The sequence below is a fragment of the Rattus norvegicus genome, chromosome 10 (assembly GCF_036323735.1).
Source record: "Rattus norvegicus strain BN/NHsdMcwi chromosome 10, GRCr8, whole genome shotgun sequence".
NCBI classification, from domain to species: domain Eukaryota; kingdom Metazoa; phylum Chordata; class Mammalia; order Rodentia; family Muridae; genus Rattus; species Rattus norvegicus.
The window spans coordinates 7372138-7390692 of NC_086028.1; the positions used below are offsets into that span (position 1 = coordinate 7372138).

At 48.8% G+C, this 18555-nt stretch overlaps 1 protein-coding gene and 1 pseudogene across 6 annotated transcripts in view; one reads left to right on the forward strand and one right to left on the reverse strand.

The window, feature by feature from the left end:
• Positions 1-18555, forward strand: part of Usp7 (ubiquitin specific peptidase 7) — a 96511-nt gene that overhangs the window by 36630 nt on the left and 41326 nt on the right. Inside the window, exon 1 of one of the 6 annotated variants that reach the window (XM_063269287.1) lies at positions 14600-15297. The exons of 4 other annotated variants lie outside the window; for them this stretch is intronic. In XM_063269287.1, coding sequence (XP_063125357.1) covers positions 15216-15297 — 82 coding nt within the window. In that variant the 5' untranslated portion in view covers positions 14600-15215. Of the gene's footprint in view, positions 1-14599; positions 15298-18555 lie in introns of those variants that run through there. One more of the 6 variants, NM_001024790.2, reaches the window with a different exon arrangement.
• On the reverse strand, positions 10685-11149 carry LOC108352056 (cytochrome c oxidase subunit 6B1 pseudogene; annotated as a pseudogene).

Here is an 18555-nt window from a genome sequence, read left to right on the forward strand (position 1 = left end):
GCAGTTAAGAGCACTGGCTGATCTCCCAAGGATCTCAGAGTTCAACTCCCAGCAACCACATCTATAACCTCATAACTGTTATATCTATAATGCAGGTTGGTATGCAGGTATGCAGGTATGCAGGTATGCAGGTTGACTTAGTCAGGGTTTTACTACTGTGAGCAGACATCATGGCCAAGGCAATTCTTTTTTCCTTTTTTTTTTTTTTTTCCGGAGCTGGGGACCGAACCCAGGGCCTTGCGCTCGCTAGGCAAGCGCTCTACCACTGAGCTAAATCCCCAACCCGGCAATTCTTTTTTAAAAAAAGATTTATTTGGGCTGGAGAGATGGCTCAGCGGTTAAGAGCACCCGACTGCTCTTCCAGAGGTCATGAGTTCAATTCCCAGCAACCACATGGTGGCTCACAACCATCTGTAAAGAGATCCGATGCCCTCTTCTGGTGTGTCTGAAGACAGCTACAGTGTACTTATATATAATAAATAAATAAATCTTTAAAAAAAAAAGATTTATTTATTTATTTACCTACTTACTTACTATAAGTGCACTGTAGCTGTCTTCAGACACACCAGAAGAGGGCATCAGATCTCATCACAGATGGTTGTGAGCCACCATGTGGTTGTTGGGAATTGAACTCAGGACCTCTGGAAGAGCAGTCAGTGCTCTTAACCACTGAGCTATCTCTCCAGCCCTACCAAGGACAATATTTATAATTATAAAGGACAATATTTAATCGGGGCTGGCTTACAGGTTCTGAGGTCCAGTCCACTACCATGGTGGGAAGCATGGTATTGTGCAGGCAGACATGGTGCTGGAGGAGCGGAGAGTTCTACATCTTGCTCTGAAGGCAGACAAAAGGAGACTGGCTTCCAGGGAGCTAGGATGAGGGTCTTAAAGCCCACACCCGCAATGACACACCTACTTCAACAAGGCTATACCTCCTAATAGTGCTACTCCCTGGACCAAGCATATTCAAACCCTCACACAGATGTGCATGCAGATAGAGCACTCATAACCTATACATTAAATAAATAAATAAGTAAATAAATAAACAAATAAACAGACCTAAAGCAAAGTGTGTGCCACCATGCCTGACCAGTAAAGGCCATGATGTATATGTGGAGGTCAGAGGACAACTTTGTGGAATTTGTTCTCTCCTCCCTCTTTTCCATAGGTCCTAGGGTTTGAACTCAGGCCACTGAGGCTTGGGTGGTGAGTGCTGAGCCACTTCACCAGCCTTAGAACATTTTCCTCCTCCTCAGGAGACACTGCACACATGGCTCCCCCGAACCCCGCACCCCAGCACTGATCTGTATGGCAGGCGGCACATACAATCTCAGTCATACAATATGTGATCTTTCACTTTGTCTTAGCATATGCTAGGCAGGTACTCTAGCACAGGGATACCCTGGTCTTACTATGTGGTCAAGGGTGACCTGGAACTTGCAGTCCTCCTGCCTTCTGAGTACTGGGATCACAGACATGTGCCACTGTGCCTAGCCTGTGTCTGATCTTCTGTGCCCAGGCTCCTTGCTAAGTCTGATGTTCTCTTCTTTCATCTTTTTGGTGCAGAGAATGGAACCCAGCCAGGGTCTCACTCCTGCTAGGCAAGTCCCTAGCCCCAGGCTATGGTAACACAATTTCAGAGTTGGATCTCTGAGTTCTAGGCTCTTCTGTCCTACACAGTGGGTGCCAGGCCAGCCAGGGCTACACTGTGAGACAGACCTTATCTCAAAAACAAACAAGGGGCTGGGGATTTAGCTCAGTGGTAGAGCGCTAACTAGGAAGTGCAAGGCCCTGGGTTCGGTCCCCAGCTCCGGAAAAAAAAGAACCAAAAAAAAAGAAAAAAACAAAACAAAAACAAAAACCAAAACAAAACCTTTCAAACCAGTCATCACAGACAGGGTGTCCAACCCAAGGAAAACACATTACATGTGGTGCCTCTGAGTACAGCCACCACATGCAAAATCTAAACTTTTGCCACTGAACCACATCTCCAGGTTCCTGTTGTTCTAAAAGATTCGTTTTTATTTTACACAGTGGATGTTTTACTTGCGTGTATGTCTGCACCACATGCATGCAGTGCCCTTGGGGTTGGGGTGTTAGAACCCTACCCCCTTTTAAACTTGATCACACAGTTTATCAGCACAACCTCTTACCTCTACCGCCCAGACAGGGTTTCTCTGTGTAGCCCTGGCTGTCCTGGAACTCCCTCTGTAGACCAGGCTGGAGATCTCAGAGATCTCCTGACTCTACCTCCCAAGTGCTGGGAGTAAAGGCTTGTGCCACCACTGCCAAATGAGAACAAACTTTATAGGTGACAACAACTTGGAGAACTCCAAAAAGTCTAAAGGGATATAAGGAGGGTATCAGCCATCTGGAGGAGTCAGGTGAGCCCCTCACGCCTGATGGAATAATTTATATATTACTCTATCTGCCTCCTCTCTCAGGTTGAGACAGATGCTCACTAGATAGCTGGAGACTGGCCTTCTACTTGCAACAGTTCTGCCTCAGCCCTCAGAGCGCTGAGATTCCAGGTGGAGTTGCACTGAACTTCCTCTGGCCTTTCCACTCATGTCCTCATTTTTACCTGCAAAAGTCTGCTCTCTGCTTCCAGGGCGAAACCTCCCCCACCAAGGACAGAGAGTTTAAATGTCTAAACATTGCTGGGCTCCCACTTTGAAAGCCCCCTTGGAGAGTAGCTCATAGATGGAGTGCTTGTAGAGAATGAGAAAGACCTTAGGCTCCTTTCTCAGCACTCAACTCAAAGAACCAGAAGCTAAATTCCCTTTGCTCTTCAGTTGCTCCTAGACTCGAGGGTTTTTTGTTTTGTTGTTGTTGTTGATACTACAAACACACACACATTTTAAATTAAATACTTAAACTTTATCTTTCAAGGTCTTGGTGTTCCAACCCAGAGCCTTAGGCAAAGTGGGCAAGTGTTCTCCTCTGAGCCTATCCTGAGGCCACCATGGAAGGAGTCAAACTTCTATAAAGCCGCCCTCTGACCTCTGCATTCACACCACAGTACATGCATGAATACACATAAACACACTAAGTGAATGTCAGAAAATGAATACTTACATGAAAAAGAAAATACTTTGGCTGGAGAGATGGCTCAGCGGTTAAGAGCACTGACTGCTCTTCCAGAGGTCCTGAGTTCAATTCCCAGCAACCACATGGTGGCTCACAACCATCTGTAATAGGATCTGATGCCCTCTTCTGGTGTGTCTGGACAGCTACAGTGTACTCATAGACATTAAATAAATAATTTTTTTTAAAAAAAAAAGAAAATACAGGGGTTGGGGATTTAGCTCAGTGGTAGAGCGCTTGCCTAGCAAGCGCAAGGCCCTGGGTTTGGTCCCCAGCTCCGGGAAAAAAAAAAATACTTTATTCAGAGAAAAAAACCTGTGCGTGGTACCTGTATGTCTTCCTATAGCGAATGTTCTCTTTCTCTTACAGAGAATTTAATGAAGGGACATAGAGCTCGGGGCAGGAGTTCTGTCACTTAGCTACATCTCCAGGCCTCTGTTGTGGTTTTAAAAAATTTGTTTGCTTTTACTTTACACTATTCACATGTAGAGCCCTTAGGATTGGGGTATTACAGATGGTGGTCAAATCTAGGTATTCTGGAAGAGTGGCCAGTGATTTTAACACAGGTCCATCTTTCCAGCCCCATAGTTTTCTCTGGTGCTGGGATAAAACATGTGTCCTGTACCTCTTTTGAAAGGGTTATCTACTTTACAAAGTGCTCAGTTGAGTACTTGTCTAGGTCTTGGGTCCTGACCCCATTACTACAAACAAGCAAACCTCTCTCTAAAAAGGCAGCTGTTTTAGGGCTGGAGGACTGAAGTTGGGTTCCTAGCATTTCTATCAGGTGGCTCACAAGCCCCTGTACCACTAGCCCCAAGGGATCAGACACCTGTGCAAGCATTCGCACAGACATATGCTTACATGGCAACTCACAGCCTGCATGGGTACTGTAAGCAAGTGGTGAACATACATACGTCTGCCCTCCATGCTATTATGTCTGCTTCCCAGACAATAACCTGAGATATGACTAGCCACTCTCTCTCTCTTTTTTAAAGATTTGTTTATTATTTTATGTATGTGAGTACAGTGTCCTCAGACACACTAGAAGAGGGCATTGAATCCCTTTACAGATGGTTATGAGCCACCATGTGGTTGCTAGGAATTGAACTCAGGACCTCTGGAAAAGCATCAGTACTCTTAACCACTGAGCCCCCCCCCCCCCCCCACTAGCCACTCTTAATTCCAATTGCCCAGTCCTCATGGCCATGTTTTAATAACTTACTTACCCAGTGGCATCTCTCTCCCTTTTTCTCCAACTCCTGCTTTCTCCTCAGACCCCAAACCCAGGAGCCCCACCCCTACCCATCTCTCTTCTGCCCAGCTATTGGCTACAGGTATCTCTATTCACCAATCAGGGATAAGTTGTGAAGGGGTGGGCAAGGTTACTTAGTATGGGTTTTTTTTTTTTTTTTGTATATGTAGATTCTCTTGTTCCTGGAGGCAACCAGGCCTTGGAGGCCAGTATTTAGCATTACAATGCATAGCAACAGATCAGACTTAAACACTTGGGCATATCCTGGAATTTATGGTGAACAGGCTGGCCTTGAACTCTGAGACCTGCTTGCCTCAGCCTCCCAAGTGCTAGGGTTACAAGTGCATGCCACCACAATGTTTTAGTGCTTTTCTCGCTCAGCAAGTCCTGCCACTGCCATCCACAGTTAAAACAGAAGGGTGAGCTTTGTTAAGATTCCAGAGAAGCCAATGGCCCTAGCTTCACTACTCATAAAAGCAAAAACCAACAATTGCAGTGCCCCGCCCCCAACCACAGAACCTTTTAACTTCCCAGAACAGGAGGTGAGGAGGGTTAGAAGGCAGGGCTGGCCAGAGTCATTGCTGCCAGCTTTTCTCATCTTTGGTACAGTGGAAGCTCCATCCCGAAGTATTTGCTGGTTTGCTTGTTTGCTTGCTTCGTGAGCTGCTTTTAAGAATATAAACTCTAGGGTTGAGGACAGCTCTTTTTGTTGGCACTCGTGTTCCTAGGATGGGTAAGGTTTGGGCTTCCACCTGTAGCACCACAGAAAAATGTAAAGAGAATTAAACTGAAAAGGAACTAAACAGGCCTAGCTTACCCCCACACCTAGCTAGTCCTCTGTTCTTTGGTGTTGTGCCTTCAAACAGCCTGAAAGAACGTTAGGCAGACAGACAGACAGTTCACTCAGCCTCACCACCTATTAGGGGTTGGTAGCCAAGAGTTCTGCCTGCCTAAAGGTGCCTGCTTTTCCTATGTAGGTTTTGCTTAGGGTTTGCTGCTGGGACTCCAGGCTCTCCTGTGGAACACACATACATTCTACCACTGAACTGTCTTCACAGCCTGTTGGACTGCTATTTGGTGTGAGACAGGGTCCTCTTGCCTCAACATCTCCAGGACACAATAGGACTAAGGACTTGCCCCGTCTGCTGTCTTTGTTTTGACACTGGGTCTCCCAGAGTCTAGAATGGTCCCTAATTCATTTACCTGTAGCCTGAGTTGGCACCGAGCCTGCCTGGCAGGGTTGTCATTTTAGTTCCCAGGACACATGTGGCTTCAGGTCTGCACATACAGACTTGAGTGGGATGCTAGCGAGCCTCTCTTGGGCTGAGGAACAAGGCCGCCGTGTGGTTCATTCTCCATGTTCTTGTTCTAGCAGTAAGCATCCCGACACCTGAGCGTGAGAGTGTGTCAACTTTTATCCTTTTAGTTACAGACTGTGCTCCCAGCTTTCCTGAGCTGACCTTGAGTTTGGGTCTCACGTGGTGGTCTCTTATGCCCTTACATCTCACTCTCATCCTACCAGGCTGGCCTGTTTGGGCTACATAGTGATTTGTAGGTTAGCCAGGCTTGGCAAGAACCATTCCCAAGTCAAATAATAAAACCTCCCAAATTCACCTTGCATGGTGGTGCACACCTCTAATCCCAGCAGGGGAGCAGAGACAGATGGATTTCTTGAGTTCTAGGACAGTCAGGGATACAAAGAAAGAAACCCTGTCTCAAAAAAAAAAAAAAAAAAAAAACCAAAAAAAAAAACCAAAGCAAAACAAAATTCCCAAATCAACTTCATCAAAAGGCTTGGCCTTGGCTGTTGCACCAAGCTCTTTTTTTTTTTTTTTTTATTGGTTCTTTTTTTCGGAGCTGGGGACCGAACCCAGGGCCTTGCGCTTCCTAGGCAAGCGCTCTACCACTGAGCTAAATCCCCAACCCCGCACCAAGCTCTTGAACCCAAGTTCTATATCTTGGGCTGTTTAGGTCTTGCTTCATCTGTGGATGCTGGAGAGAGTATTTGGAGTGGGAAAAAGAAACAAGGCCTGCGGGTTCTATATTCACTCTGACACCTTATCTGCTAGGCATCAACATGGCTTCCAAGTGGGTAAATATTTTGGTTCTGTAGGAGAAAACCCAACCCAATGTTTACGCTGAGTCACGGTACCTGCCCAGAAGCTGCAATGTGTTTTGCTCACAGCTCAGTGATAGGGCAGCCCCTCCCCGCACTTAGTGGCCCTAATGACAAATGGGCCTCTCCCAGTGGTTCCCAACTCCCTGTGGTTCCCAACTGGGTGCTCCGCCTCTTTAGGCCTCAGTTGTTGAACCCAGAGTAAAGGTTATAAATTAAAAAAAAAAAATTAGCAGTGGCCAAGGATGGCACCTTAGCCCTCCTTTTTTCCAGGGCTTTACTCGAGCTGTGGTAAAGGTTCGTTCACATACCCCTTAGTGTGCAAAGGCCTTACAAATACGCTTTACATAATACACTCAGAGGACCGGCTGGGCCAGGTGAAAACAGGCCAGAACTGTTCTCCAGAGTAATTGAATCCCGGCTTGGATTTTTAGGCCTTGGTATCTTCTTTTTCCTCTTCATTGCTTTTTTCCTGAATTTCTTGCTTGTTTGTTTGTTTGTTTGTTTGTTTAAAGACAGGGTCTCACTGTGTAGCTCAGGCTGGACTTTGCCACCAGACCACACTCAAGGGTTTATACAGTGTGGGAACTGAACCGAGGATTCAGTGTGTGTTACACAAGCACCCTAGGAACATAAGTATATTCCCCGCCCATGTGAGGCAAGCTCTTTACTGACAGAGCAGCTATATCCCCTGCTTCTGGTACTGCTGTCACTAGACGCTGGGGTGGCCGGGACATAACATCTGAAGGGTATGAAGGGAGGTGACAGGAGGTGACAGGAAGAAGGAAGCACTGTGGTATGAGTGGCCTCCCGAGGCTGTGGCACCGGTGCTCTCTCCACTGCATTGCTGGAAGCCTCTAACTTCCAGGCGCCAGTGAACATTAACTGTGAGGAACTAGGTCTTTATTGAGAAGTCCCTACTATGTTCTGGGGCTAAGGACAGTGGTGAGCAAGCCAGTTTCTTTCCTCGAGGTACTCTGTTCTGCACATAGGGCAGGAATGAGACTTTTATTATAAGAAATTTATTATCTGTGTTATCTTACACAAGGGAATACTCTCTTACATGCCTGTCTGTTCACTGTGTGCATGTGTAGTCTCTAGGATGGGCAGGTAGGGTTTCAGAGTTACAGTTGTGAGCTACCATGGGGGTGCTGGGAATCAAACGTGGGTCCTCTGAAGAGGACCTTTTTTTCTTGTTTTGTTTCACTGTTTTGTTTTGTTTTGTTTTGTTTATGAGTCAGGTTCTCTTTGTGTAGTCCTGGCTGTCCTGAAGTTCAATATGTAGACGAGGCTGGCCTTGAACTCACAGAAACCTGCCTGCCTCTGCCTCATGAATGCAGGGATTAAAGGTGTGTGCTAACAATAAGTCTCACAAGATTTAATAAAATTAACTTCTCTTTCAGTTTTGTGTAGAGGGTATGTGTATGTGCACATGTGTGCTACAGGATGGAAATATAGAGGCCAGAGTACAATTGGGCGAGTCTGATCTCTCCTTACACCATGTGCATAAGTCACAGGGTTCATGAGATGAGGTGGAAGATGCTATTACACTCTGAGCCATCTCTGTAACCCAACAGTTCTAGTGCATGCTAAATTGCTATAAATATACGAACTCTGTAAGGACCAAGGACTTGCTATGTTCTAGTTCTGTAGATCAGAAACTCATGTGGACTCCAACGGTTTCTCTCTTTAAAGGTTGCTTAAAGCCAAAGCCAGGTCCAGATGCTCATGTGGAAGGCTACTTCACTAGGCTTTTTTGCAGGATTTATTTCCCTGGGGGTGGGGATTCACTGTAGAGATACACTGGGCAGTTCAACTCAGTTACACACCCACTCCTAGGGATCTGCTTAAAGGCCAGTATAATTATGAGAGACCTAACTGGATTAACCTTTATTTTCGTGGCTAGTTTTGGCAATGGTCTCCCTGCAGAACAGGCTGCCCTTGAACTCAGGGCAATCTACCTGCCTCTGGAATGGTGGGGTTAAAAGCAGGGGTTGGGCGCTCTTGGATATCGTGGAGGAGAAGGTTTATTGCAGATAAGTAGGAGACTCTAGCCAGAGACAGACATCTGGGAGAGTCCAGACTGTATGTGACCAGACTGAGCTGTGCTGTGTGGGGAGAAGGAGGGAAAGGGAGAAGGGAGAACAGGGACAAGGAGGCCTAACAGAACAAAAAAAAAAGCTGGTAACCGAATGGTTGGATTATATAGAAGAGCAGCCTAACCCCTGGGCTGGAGAGTTCGGGGGAAAGAGTGGAGTATGCCAGCCAGGAGGGTAGGGGCTGAGAGATCGCTGGGAAAACCAGGTCTGCTTTGATATATTGAAGAGGCACCTTAGCCTCAGGTTTGAAACCGAAGACCCAGCATCCATGACTTATTCTTCTTCAATCTCATGTGCGTGCGTGTGTGTGTGTGTGCTTGCTTGCTTGCTTGCTTGCTTGCTTGCTTTATTTATTTATTTATTTATTTATTTATAACGCATGGAGTCCACTTACTGCTGCCTATATGCCGTTATGTGCTTGAAGCATGTGATCATCTTGGAGCATAGACAACCTTGTAGGGCTCACACCCTGGAGGAGAACAGAGTCCCCTCCCCAGGCAGCCATCAGTTGTCAACAGCTACTCAGCTAGGACTTCATGAGCCCCTTCCAGCCAGTTGAGCTTTTGGTGGCCGAGGCTATAAGTTCATTCATGGAACAGCCCTGTCCCATCACAAGCACGGTTTCACTGTGGATGTCTCACCCCACCTCTTACTGTCGCTCTGTCTCCTCTTCAGCAGTGTCTGTAGACCTTAGGGAAGGGCTGTGCTGCAGACTGTTTAGAGCTGAGCTCTGGGAAGTGTCCTCTTCTCGCATGGTGGCTCAGGAGAATCTCTCAGGTTTCTGCACTTCCTGTCATCTACTGCTGGGATGAGCAATGTACTAATCTATGGGTATGAAGAGAAGCATTCGGCTGGGGGAGTTGTCTTACTGTGTCCCTTTAGCAGACTAATACTATCTGGTTCTCCCTTAGGATCTATCACTTGCATGTAAGTTTGGGGCCCAGCTAACCATACCAGCCATGAGTTCTGCTTGTGCAGCTTTCAGTCCAGTCAGGACTAGTTGGTTACTCCATAACCCACCTCCCACTGCTGCACCAGGAGGTATGACCTGCCAGGCAGGAGTCTGGTGCTCACAGGGTCACAGATAGTTAAGGTTGTCGATGGCTATTTTCCTTTCTTCAAGTCAGCTTACTAACTTTAATGATATCCCCCAAGGCCTTCATATGTAATTTTTATTTCCTTAGCACTGCTAGGGATTGAACCCAGAGCCTGGCCCAAGCTAAGCAAGTAATTAATCACAGGACTAGTGTTGGAATTTAGATTCCCCTTCCCAGCTCTATTGTATAATAATACCACACAGTGCAAAGGAGTAATACATTATAGCAAACAGTGTAAGTAGCCCAAAAGTAATGCAGGGGGCTGGAGAGGTGGCTCAGTGGTCATGGGCACTGGCTGCTCTTCCAGAGGTCCTGAGTTCAATTCCCAGCAACCACATGGAGTCTCACAACCATCTGCAATGGGATCTGATGCCCTCTTCTGCGGTGTCTGAAGACAGTGACAGTGTGCTCATATACATAAAATAAGAAGAAATGTAGGAAGTGAGCAGGTGGGCGGGTGAGGGCCAAGAGAGGTTCTATGTGACTCTTCACTAGCCTTGGGCTTGTGTCTATGGACCATATATGGCTTCCAGACCCACAGCTTTCACGATGTCCACATATACATACATCTCCCATATACCTTCAACTTAAGATTCTCTTATTTATTTTTGTGTCTGTGCATGCGTGTGGTGGGGGGTGTCCAGGTGACCTGGTAGGCCAATGGAGGTCAGAGGCTAACCTGTAGGAGTTGGTTCTCTCTCTCCCTTTATCATGTGGGTTGTAGGGATGGGAGAGAGGCCAGCAGCAGGTGCCTTTATATGTGAGCCATCTTGCTCGGCCATTTTTACTCAGATTTTTTTTTTTGGTTAAGATGTATTTATTTATTATATAAGTATACTGTAGCTGTCTTCAGACACACCAGATGTAACCGGATCCTATTACAGATGGTCGTGAGCCACCATGTGGTTGCTGGGAATTGAACTCAGGACCCCTGGAAGAGCAGTCAGTGCTCTTAACCGCTGAGGCATCTCTCCAGCCCCTTTACTCAGAATTTTTTAAAAATTTTTTATTTTTGAACTTTTCCAGTGAGTTTATTAGTAGTTGCATCATGATTCAGGGTCCCAGGGTAGGGACCATCATATACTGAGGTCCCCCTTTTCTATCCATGGAGGTCAAAGAGCAGAGGCAAGGTGGGCGGAGCCGGGTCAGAGGTTCCCATGTGCCTTCTGCTATGCGGTCATCCCAGGCTGAGACCCATGATATGGAGCAGAGACTTGTACACACGCTGGTACCACTCACACATGGAGATATCACCCCCCTTTGCAGTCATTGCCTTCTCACAGCAGCGGAAGTCCAGGTAGTTCTGCGCAGTTCCTAGCCTGGTTCTGGTTTGGGAAGTGGCTCTCAAAGGGGGCGGTTTTGTAGTTCTTGACTTTAGTCTTGATATCTTCAGCCATCCTGACTCCTAAAGACTGTCCTGGAGCAGCGTTACTTCAATGTGACCCTTAGCAAAGGCCTCAGGTTTTTTTTTTTTTTTTTTTGTTTTGTTTTGTTTTTTTTTGAGGGGGGGGTTCTTTTTTTGGAGCTGGGGACCGAACCCAGGGCCTTGTGCTTCCTAGGTAAGCGCTCTACCACTGAGCTAAATCCCCAGCCCCAGACCTCAGGTTTTTAATGAACTAAATTGTTACTCCTAACTAGATGCCAATCAGGTACCTCAGTAGACTTTTGTTTGTTTCTTTTTACTTTTATTTGCATTTATTTTATTCTGGCTTTGGAACAATCTGCTCCTCTTTAGTGAGGATCATGTCATTGTGGCTGGGGGCTCAAGCATGAGCCAGCCTGGCCATGAGTCTGGCAGCCCCATCCTTCACATGGATCTGTTCAATGATTGGAGCATCTGCATCCAAACTCCGAAGTTCAGCATTACCACCTGCATTTTTAGGCATGGGCAGAAAATGTTCAGCGCTTTCTGGGTCACCAACCCTGAGTCCAGCCACACTGTGTACCTGGTGCTCCTACCAACCCCACCATTGTAGCACCAGAAGGGTGGCACTGGTGGCATTTCAGATATGCAATACCCTTCATAGCCTGGGCAGTTTCCTGAGTGTTCTTAAGTGAACAAGGGGATTTTTGCTCTGCATTTGCATAATCGTGTAGGGTTTTCTGGGTTAAGAAAATGGTGAGCCATTTCCACAGGTCCTGGGATGTTTATACAAGGAAGCACAGTAGGCTTGTTGATGTAATAATTTATGTGCCATATAATTTGCCCATTTATAGTGCACAGTTGGCCTGTAACCCCAGCAGAAGGAAGGGGAGCCCCAGAGCAAGCTGGTGAGTCAGGCTTGCTCTCCAGAACAGCTTCACTGGTGAGCCACACACACACACACACACACACACACACACACACACACACACACACACCACACACGCACACACCACACACACACACACACACACCACACACACAACACACACACACACACACACACACACACACACACACACACGGATACCCTGTGACACTATACACAAGAGAAAGAAAGCAATGACTTCTAGAGGTTAACAAGCCAAAGGGCTCTTAAAGTGTTAAATCATAGTCTTGGAGCAATTAAGAAAAAAAGGCTAGAATGCACAGTTAGGGCTGAGAAATGGCTTGGTGGTTATGGGCAATTGCTACTCTTATACAGGATATGAGTTCAGTTCCCAACACCCACATTGGCCAGCTCACAACTGCCTGTAACTCCAGCTCCACAGGCTCTGATGCCCTCTCCTGGCCTTCCCGTGTGGGCAAACACATAATAAAAACATATTTAAAGTGCACAATGAAGTTGCTTCTGCTATAGGCACAGACTTGTCTGTGAACCATGGTCTTGTGTTAGAGTGTTTTTATTACATTCCAGAGCTGTCTATTTGTTGTGTCTGTCTTTCCTTGAAAGCTTTACAGAGACAGCATTCAATCCCCAATGCCAGTCTCTACCAACCATGGATCAATCTATTTCTCTTTTTGTTAAATTTCTTTGCCTTCTAAGGACCTCAATGGAGATGGAAGTATTTGTAGCCTTTGATCTGCCTTCTTAGAGCATGATCATTCCTACTATAGGCAACATGAATTGGTATCTCATTCTTTTTCACTGTTACGTAGTATTTCCCCATGAGTATATTCAGGTTAAATAGCCCTAGTCAGAGACTCCTACATCTAAATGTTCTGAAGTCTGAGACTTTTGAATAACAACAGAATGCTAGAAGTGGAACTGGAGTGTGTGTGTGCTCATGGATTTGTGCTCCACCACCTGTGCCATGGCACGTTTGTGGAGGTCAGAGGCCTATTTTCTTGAGTCAGTTTTCTTCTACTATGTGGGGCCCAAGGATCTGACTGGTCAGGTGTGGTGTCAACAGCTTTTACCTGCTGAGCCTTCTTACTGGCCCCAAGTAGAGTGGAAAATTTTATACCTGACCTTATATGGAGTTGCAGTCAAAATACAAAATACTGTATAAGTTTATCTTCAAGCTGTGTATAAGGTGCATCAGATATATAAACATATGAATTTTATCTTGATTTGGGTTCTATTCTCAAAGATATCTCCTTATGTACAGCCAAAAATTATCCAAACTGAAATGAGAAACTTCTGATTCCAGGCACATTAGAGAAAAGATATTCAACCAGAACCACATCTCCTTTTTATACTTTGGCTTTTTCCCCCTTTAATTAAAAAAAAAATTACATGACATATTTTTGAGCGTGTGTGCTTTTGCAGGCACACACAGTGGAAACCAGAGGCCAACATGTAGTTGAGTCCTGGGGATGGAATTCAGGTCATAGGACTTGGTGATGAGTACGTTTGCCTACTCTGCCATTTTGCTGGCCTCTGTTTAGGTTTTGAACTCAGAAAAGGAAGTTGGGTTGGCTGGTGTCCTTGGGCAAGATAGCAAATTGTTTAACTTTTCCCTCAACTAGCAGGTTATTTTCCTTGCAAGTCATAAAGTGCTAAAAAGGCTCTTTTATTTTTACTAATTAATTTTTTGTGAAAGCAAGTTGTTCGGTGGTATTTGCTAGAACTTGCAGTGCGACTACTCCAACCCTGCACCCAAGTCTGAGGGACCTTGGGAAGGGGAAAGGGGCTGGTGTCTGGTGAGTCAAGTGTTGCCTATGTGGTCTGGTAGAAAGAGGTTTCTTGATGGGAAGCATTCAGGCCAAGATGTTTTGTTTAGTTGATTTGTTTGAGTCCTGGCTGGCTTGGAGTCCTGGCATGCCTCCTCCAACTCCCTAGTAGAGATACAACTGCCTCTGCCTCCAAATTCTGGGATTAAAGGCATATACTACCATACCTGGCATCCTGCCCCGCCCCCGTTATAAAAGTTGTTTTTAAAAGTATGTTTAGTAAACTACTATCCCGAACACCGAAAGTCAGCTAGTGCTTAAGCCTTGAATAAATCAAATTTTCTCTTCTTCAAATTTCTAGTATTGAGAAGTTCGTTTTCTAAATATTTGACTTCAAAAGATTGGGTAGAGGCAGGAGGATCAGGTGTTCATCAGGCACCAAAACAAGTTCCAGGCCAGCCTGGAGTACGCGAGACTCCGAGTGGACGATCGTGGCTAACTTGGGCTCCTAGAGAGGAAATAAATGAATGTTGGGGTTGGTGAGAACCTACACTTCGCCTTATTGGATTTGGGGTGCAAAAGAGTTAAGTTTCCCACGTATTTGCCCGGGTGAGAAACCTGGGGCCGGTTACGGGCCGTAAAACGGCGCAGCTCCTTGGGCTCCTCGTCGGGCCCAGTTCCCGCGAGCACCGCACCTCTACCGGAGCCCCGGGCGCCCGGCTCCAGCAGGGCGGGCGGCGGGCGGCGGGCGCGCGGGGCCGGTGCTCCTCCGCGGCTGCGGGCGGGCCGCTCCCTGCTCCGCCTTCCGCTCCGCCTCCCGCTCCGCCCGCCGCCCGCCCTCGTCTCGCTCGCCCCGCTCTCGCCCCCCATGCGGATGTGACATTTCACGCCGCCGCCATTTTGAGAGCGAGCTGAGCCGAGCCGAGCCGCTGGGCGCCGCGTCCGCTGCCGGAGCCCCGACGACGACGCCGAGGAGGCGGAGGCCTCAGCGCCCCGAGCGCGGCCGGCCCGTCACCCGCCCGCGCAGCCTCAGCCACCGCAGCCGCAGCCAGCACCCGTGTCCGCAGGCTCGCCGCGGCCCGCCGGGCCTCCAGCCTTCCGCGCCCGGCCCGAGGCGGGGCTGACTCCGCGGCCCCCGCCCGGCCGCCCTCCGCCCCCGGCCGGCCCGCGGCCCCGCAGCCCCGGCCCCGGCGGCGGGAGGCGGGCCTTGCGGCGGCGGCGGCGGCAGCGGCGGCCGCAGCGTGCGAGGAGGCCGCCCGGCCCGGCCCGCCGGCCGCCCGCCCGCCTCGGCGCCGAGATTGGGCGAATCGCGAGCAAGTACGTGCGCGTCTCCCTGCCGCCGCCGCCGCCGCCGCCGCCCGCCGCGGGCCGCCCCGGGGCCGCCGCCGCCGACGACGCGCGGGAGGAAGAGGAGGAGGCCGCCCCGCCGCCGCCGCCGCCGCCGCCGCCGCTAGCAGCCGCCCGCCCGCCGGGCCCGCAGCCCGGGCCTCCGGCCGCAGGCGAGGCCCAGGCCGCGGCCGACATGAACCACCAACAGCAGCAGCAGCAGCAGCAGAAAGCGGGCGAGCAGCAGCTGAGCGAGCCCGAGGACATGGAGATGGAAGGTGAGGCCCGCAGAGGGGCCGGCGCTTTCATTGTGGTCCGGGCGGCCGCGGGAGCCACGCGACGGGCTCGCCATCTTTAACCAGGCCGGGCTCCCGCTCGGCCCGGGTCGAGCCGGCGCTTCTGCCGGGCCGGGGCTGCACAGTCATGCGGCCCGGCGGGGGGTGGCCCTGGACCCCGAGTTCGCGCATTGTGCAGCGCACGGGCTGCTGGGCACAAAGCGCCGGAGTCGTAAATTAGGACCGAGGTGTGTTGGCTCCGGGCACCCAGGTTGGGAGGCGGGCCCCGGGGACCGTCCTCTTTCCGGGGTGTGTGGCTTTGGACAGGCTGGTTGGGCCTGCTCCCCGGCGGCTGAGCTCGGGGTTGGGGGTGGCGGCGGGTGCGCCAGGTTCATCTGCACCTGCTTCTGAGCGCGCCCCGGAGATCCTCCCCCCAATAACTTGTAAGTGCGCTGCCCGGCGTCGCACTTAATTGCGGAGACACCTGCAAGGCGCGCAGCAGCCCTCAGCCTTTGGACCGACTGGGAGGGAGCACTCAGGTCCGCCTAGTTTATAAGTTACCTGGGTTTGTGGAGGAGTTTGGGTACCTAGCTGTAGGTGGTGCCGTCCACATCCGGCTAAAGTGTGTGCTTGAAACTGGAAGTTCCGCAGCACACGGCTGCCTACAGCAGAATCAGACTAGCTTCTAGAGGTAGCTACGTTTTCTGCCCGAGCTGCAGGAATACTTAATTTTATACTGTTTGTAGATAAGAGAGCTTGTCTTTCAGGGTTTGGTGTGAAAGTGCAGTCGAGGGAAGGGACTCGCTTCTGGATCCCACGCTGTAGTCATTGGCTAGTACTTTTTTTTTTGACTTGGTACTTAAAGCAAATGAAAACAGTATGCTCCCTTACCTGCCTTAAAGGGGTCAGGGAGGCAGGAATCCCAGTGAGAGGCAAGAATGGACCATAAAGTGTCTTGTTCTCACTTTACCTTCGGCAAGGGATAGTAGCTTTCATAAATGAATGGAGGTCCTTAAGAAGTTGGTAAACTCTGTTTGTTCTGTGCAGTGTGATAGGAGTACTGACCCATGACCCCCCGGTGAATAACTTGATGCTGATCAGTGGATATCAAACAATTGCTTGACCATGCAGCGGATGAAAAAGGCCCTATCCCGTGGGTCTTGTCAATGGTAGCAATGGGGAGGGGGAAGCAGAGTTCATGCCAAGGACCAGACTGTTGTTTCTCTTGGCCTCAGCAAGTCAGTAATTTCATAGTGTCTGGCATGTGCGATTAAACCAAATGGCTGATGGCACTCATTGCGGAGAGGTCAGGGTATTCCTTTTATGCTATGCTCCCTGCCCATCTCAAGTATTTGCATTTGCTTCCTTTTCTAATGGCCTCAGGTGGAATACAAACTGGGAACATGAGCATCCCTGTTTCCCTTCCAAGTCATCCCCTACTCCTCAAGGGCTTTGTGACCTGCTGAGAGTAAAATTGGACATTGCTGGACTGTGTATTTCTGATACAGACTGGATCTGGAAAAATGTCCATGTCCAAATGTATGCTAGTGGTGGAGGCTTTCACAAGTTTTTACTCCGTAATGTCCTGCCTGGGCTTCATGTGTGCATCCCGGAATTTTCTCATGAGGCTTTCGTTCCTGTGTGAGTTAATATAGTTTTAGTGTTTAATGCAGGTTATGGCTTTAATTCTCTAGAAAATGCAGTCTTTCAGGGCTGTGGGCATCTGAGCTAATAGTGCTTTGGGTGGCCACAGGTAGGGGTGTGTGGAGTTAGGCAGTTTTATTTCAGTCTTGCACTCCTCAAATAGGGTACTGTGCTGTTGTCGATTGGGGTCAGGGAGAATAGATTACTTCTTCCAAAATCCAGAATAGCTGAATTGAGAGTTACCAGTTTTGGTAAGTAGGCCTCACAAGCCAGGCTTTGGATGGGATCTGTACGAGCTAATGGTTTGCACCATCCGTTGTGGTGCCTGGATTTGGTAAAGCCAGCAGCTGGAGGGGGTCAGAGTTCTGAATAACTTGGGAAGGAAGGCTTTGTGAGGTGTATCCTGTCTGCCTGCCCTCTGGGGCAGGGTGGTTTCGGTAGAGAGGGAGGCTGGGAGACTGGTTCTGTTGGTTGTAGTTTCCCCTCCTCTCGATAGGTCAGGGTTGGTCTGCTGTCCTGCCTCACTCTATTGGAGTTATATTTGTTTCTGATTAACTGCACAGCGCTTGTACATCCACTAGAGAATTGGTTATTTTTAAGATGTTGTTATGAGTGGTAAGGAAAGTTAGGAAGGAAGAAGTATTGGGAGAGAGAAAATGAGGGCTGGTTTACTGGTGTGGTAACCAGAGGCCTGTAGTTTGCAAGGCCTGAAAGGCAACTTGTCTTCTTGTTTGGGAGGTGAGGCAGGTCTCTACCTAGTAGATCTGACTGGGGGGTGAATTTAACAGTTTGTTTATTGTCTAGTTTCACTGGCCCATTATCTGAAGAGGTGGCTTACACCTAAGACTGGTGACATCTGGTCTGTATGTTCTGTTGAGGGCACACAAGCTTCTCTGAGGCTTTGCTTGTGCCCCACAGTATAGCCCTCACAGGAGAATGTGCTGTTTCCTGGGGTGGCCCTTGAGCACTGTTTCTTTCAGAGTGTGGTGTCTGAGAGCCGAGTAAGTGCACAGAATCTTGCTGTCAGGAGCAAATCTTGTGACCACTGCAGCTTCAGTAGAGTTGTCCCCCAACTCTGAGGGGTTTGGTAGTGGTGGGCTCATTTCATGTCTGTGTTGGTAAATGGGAAATTCAAGACATCTTTTTCTTTGCATGTTTATGAAAGGAAGGTGAGTTTTTGCACATGCCCACCACCATAGCCTGGTCATGTAATTTTGCACATAAGACAGACTCCGTGTAGATGGTACCCAGTGGACTGATCCTGTGAGGTTAGTCACATTCCTATGCATTGGTGTTTTGCCTGCATGTATGTTTCCATGCCAGATCCTTTGGAACTAGAGTTAGAGACAGCTGTGAGCCACCATGTGGATGGTGGGAATTGAACCCAGCTCCTCCAGAAGAGGAGCCAGTGTTCTTATTCCTCTGAGCCATTTCTCCAGCACCAGTGGAAGAATTCTTGATGGAGATCAGAGTGAGCATCACCTCAGAGAATCAGTAGAGGAGAAATTAGTCCAGGCCCAGAAGCGTATCTCGCAGATGCTAGCCAGTCAGGTTTGCTGTGCAGAGTTGCTCCTTTCAGCCCACGTGCTACCAGTCGCCCGCCCGCCTGCCTGCCTG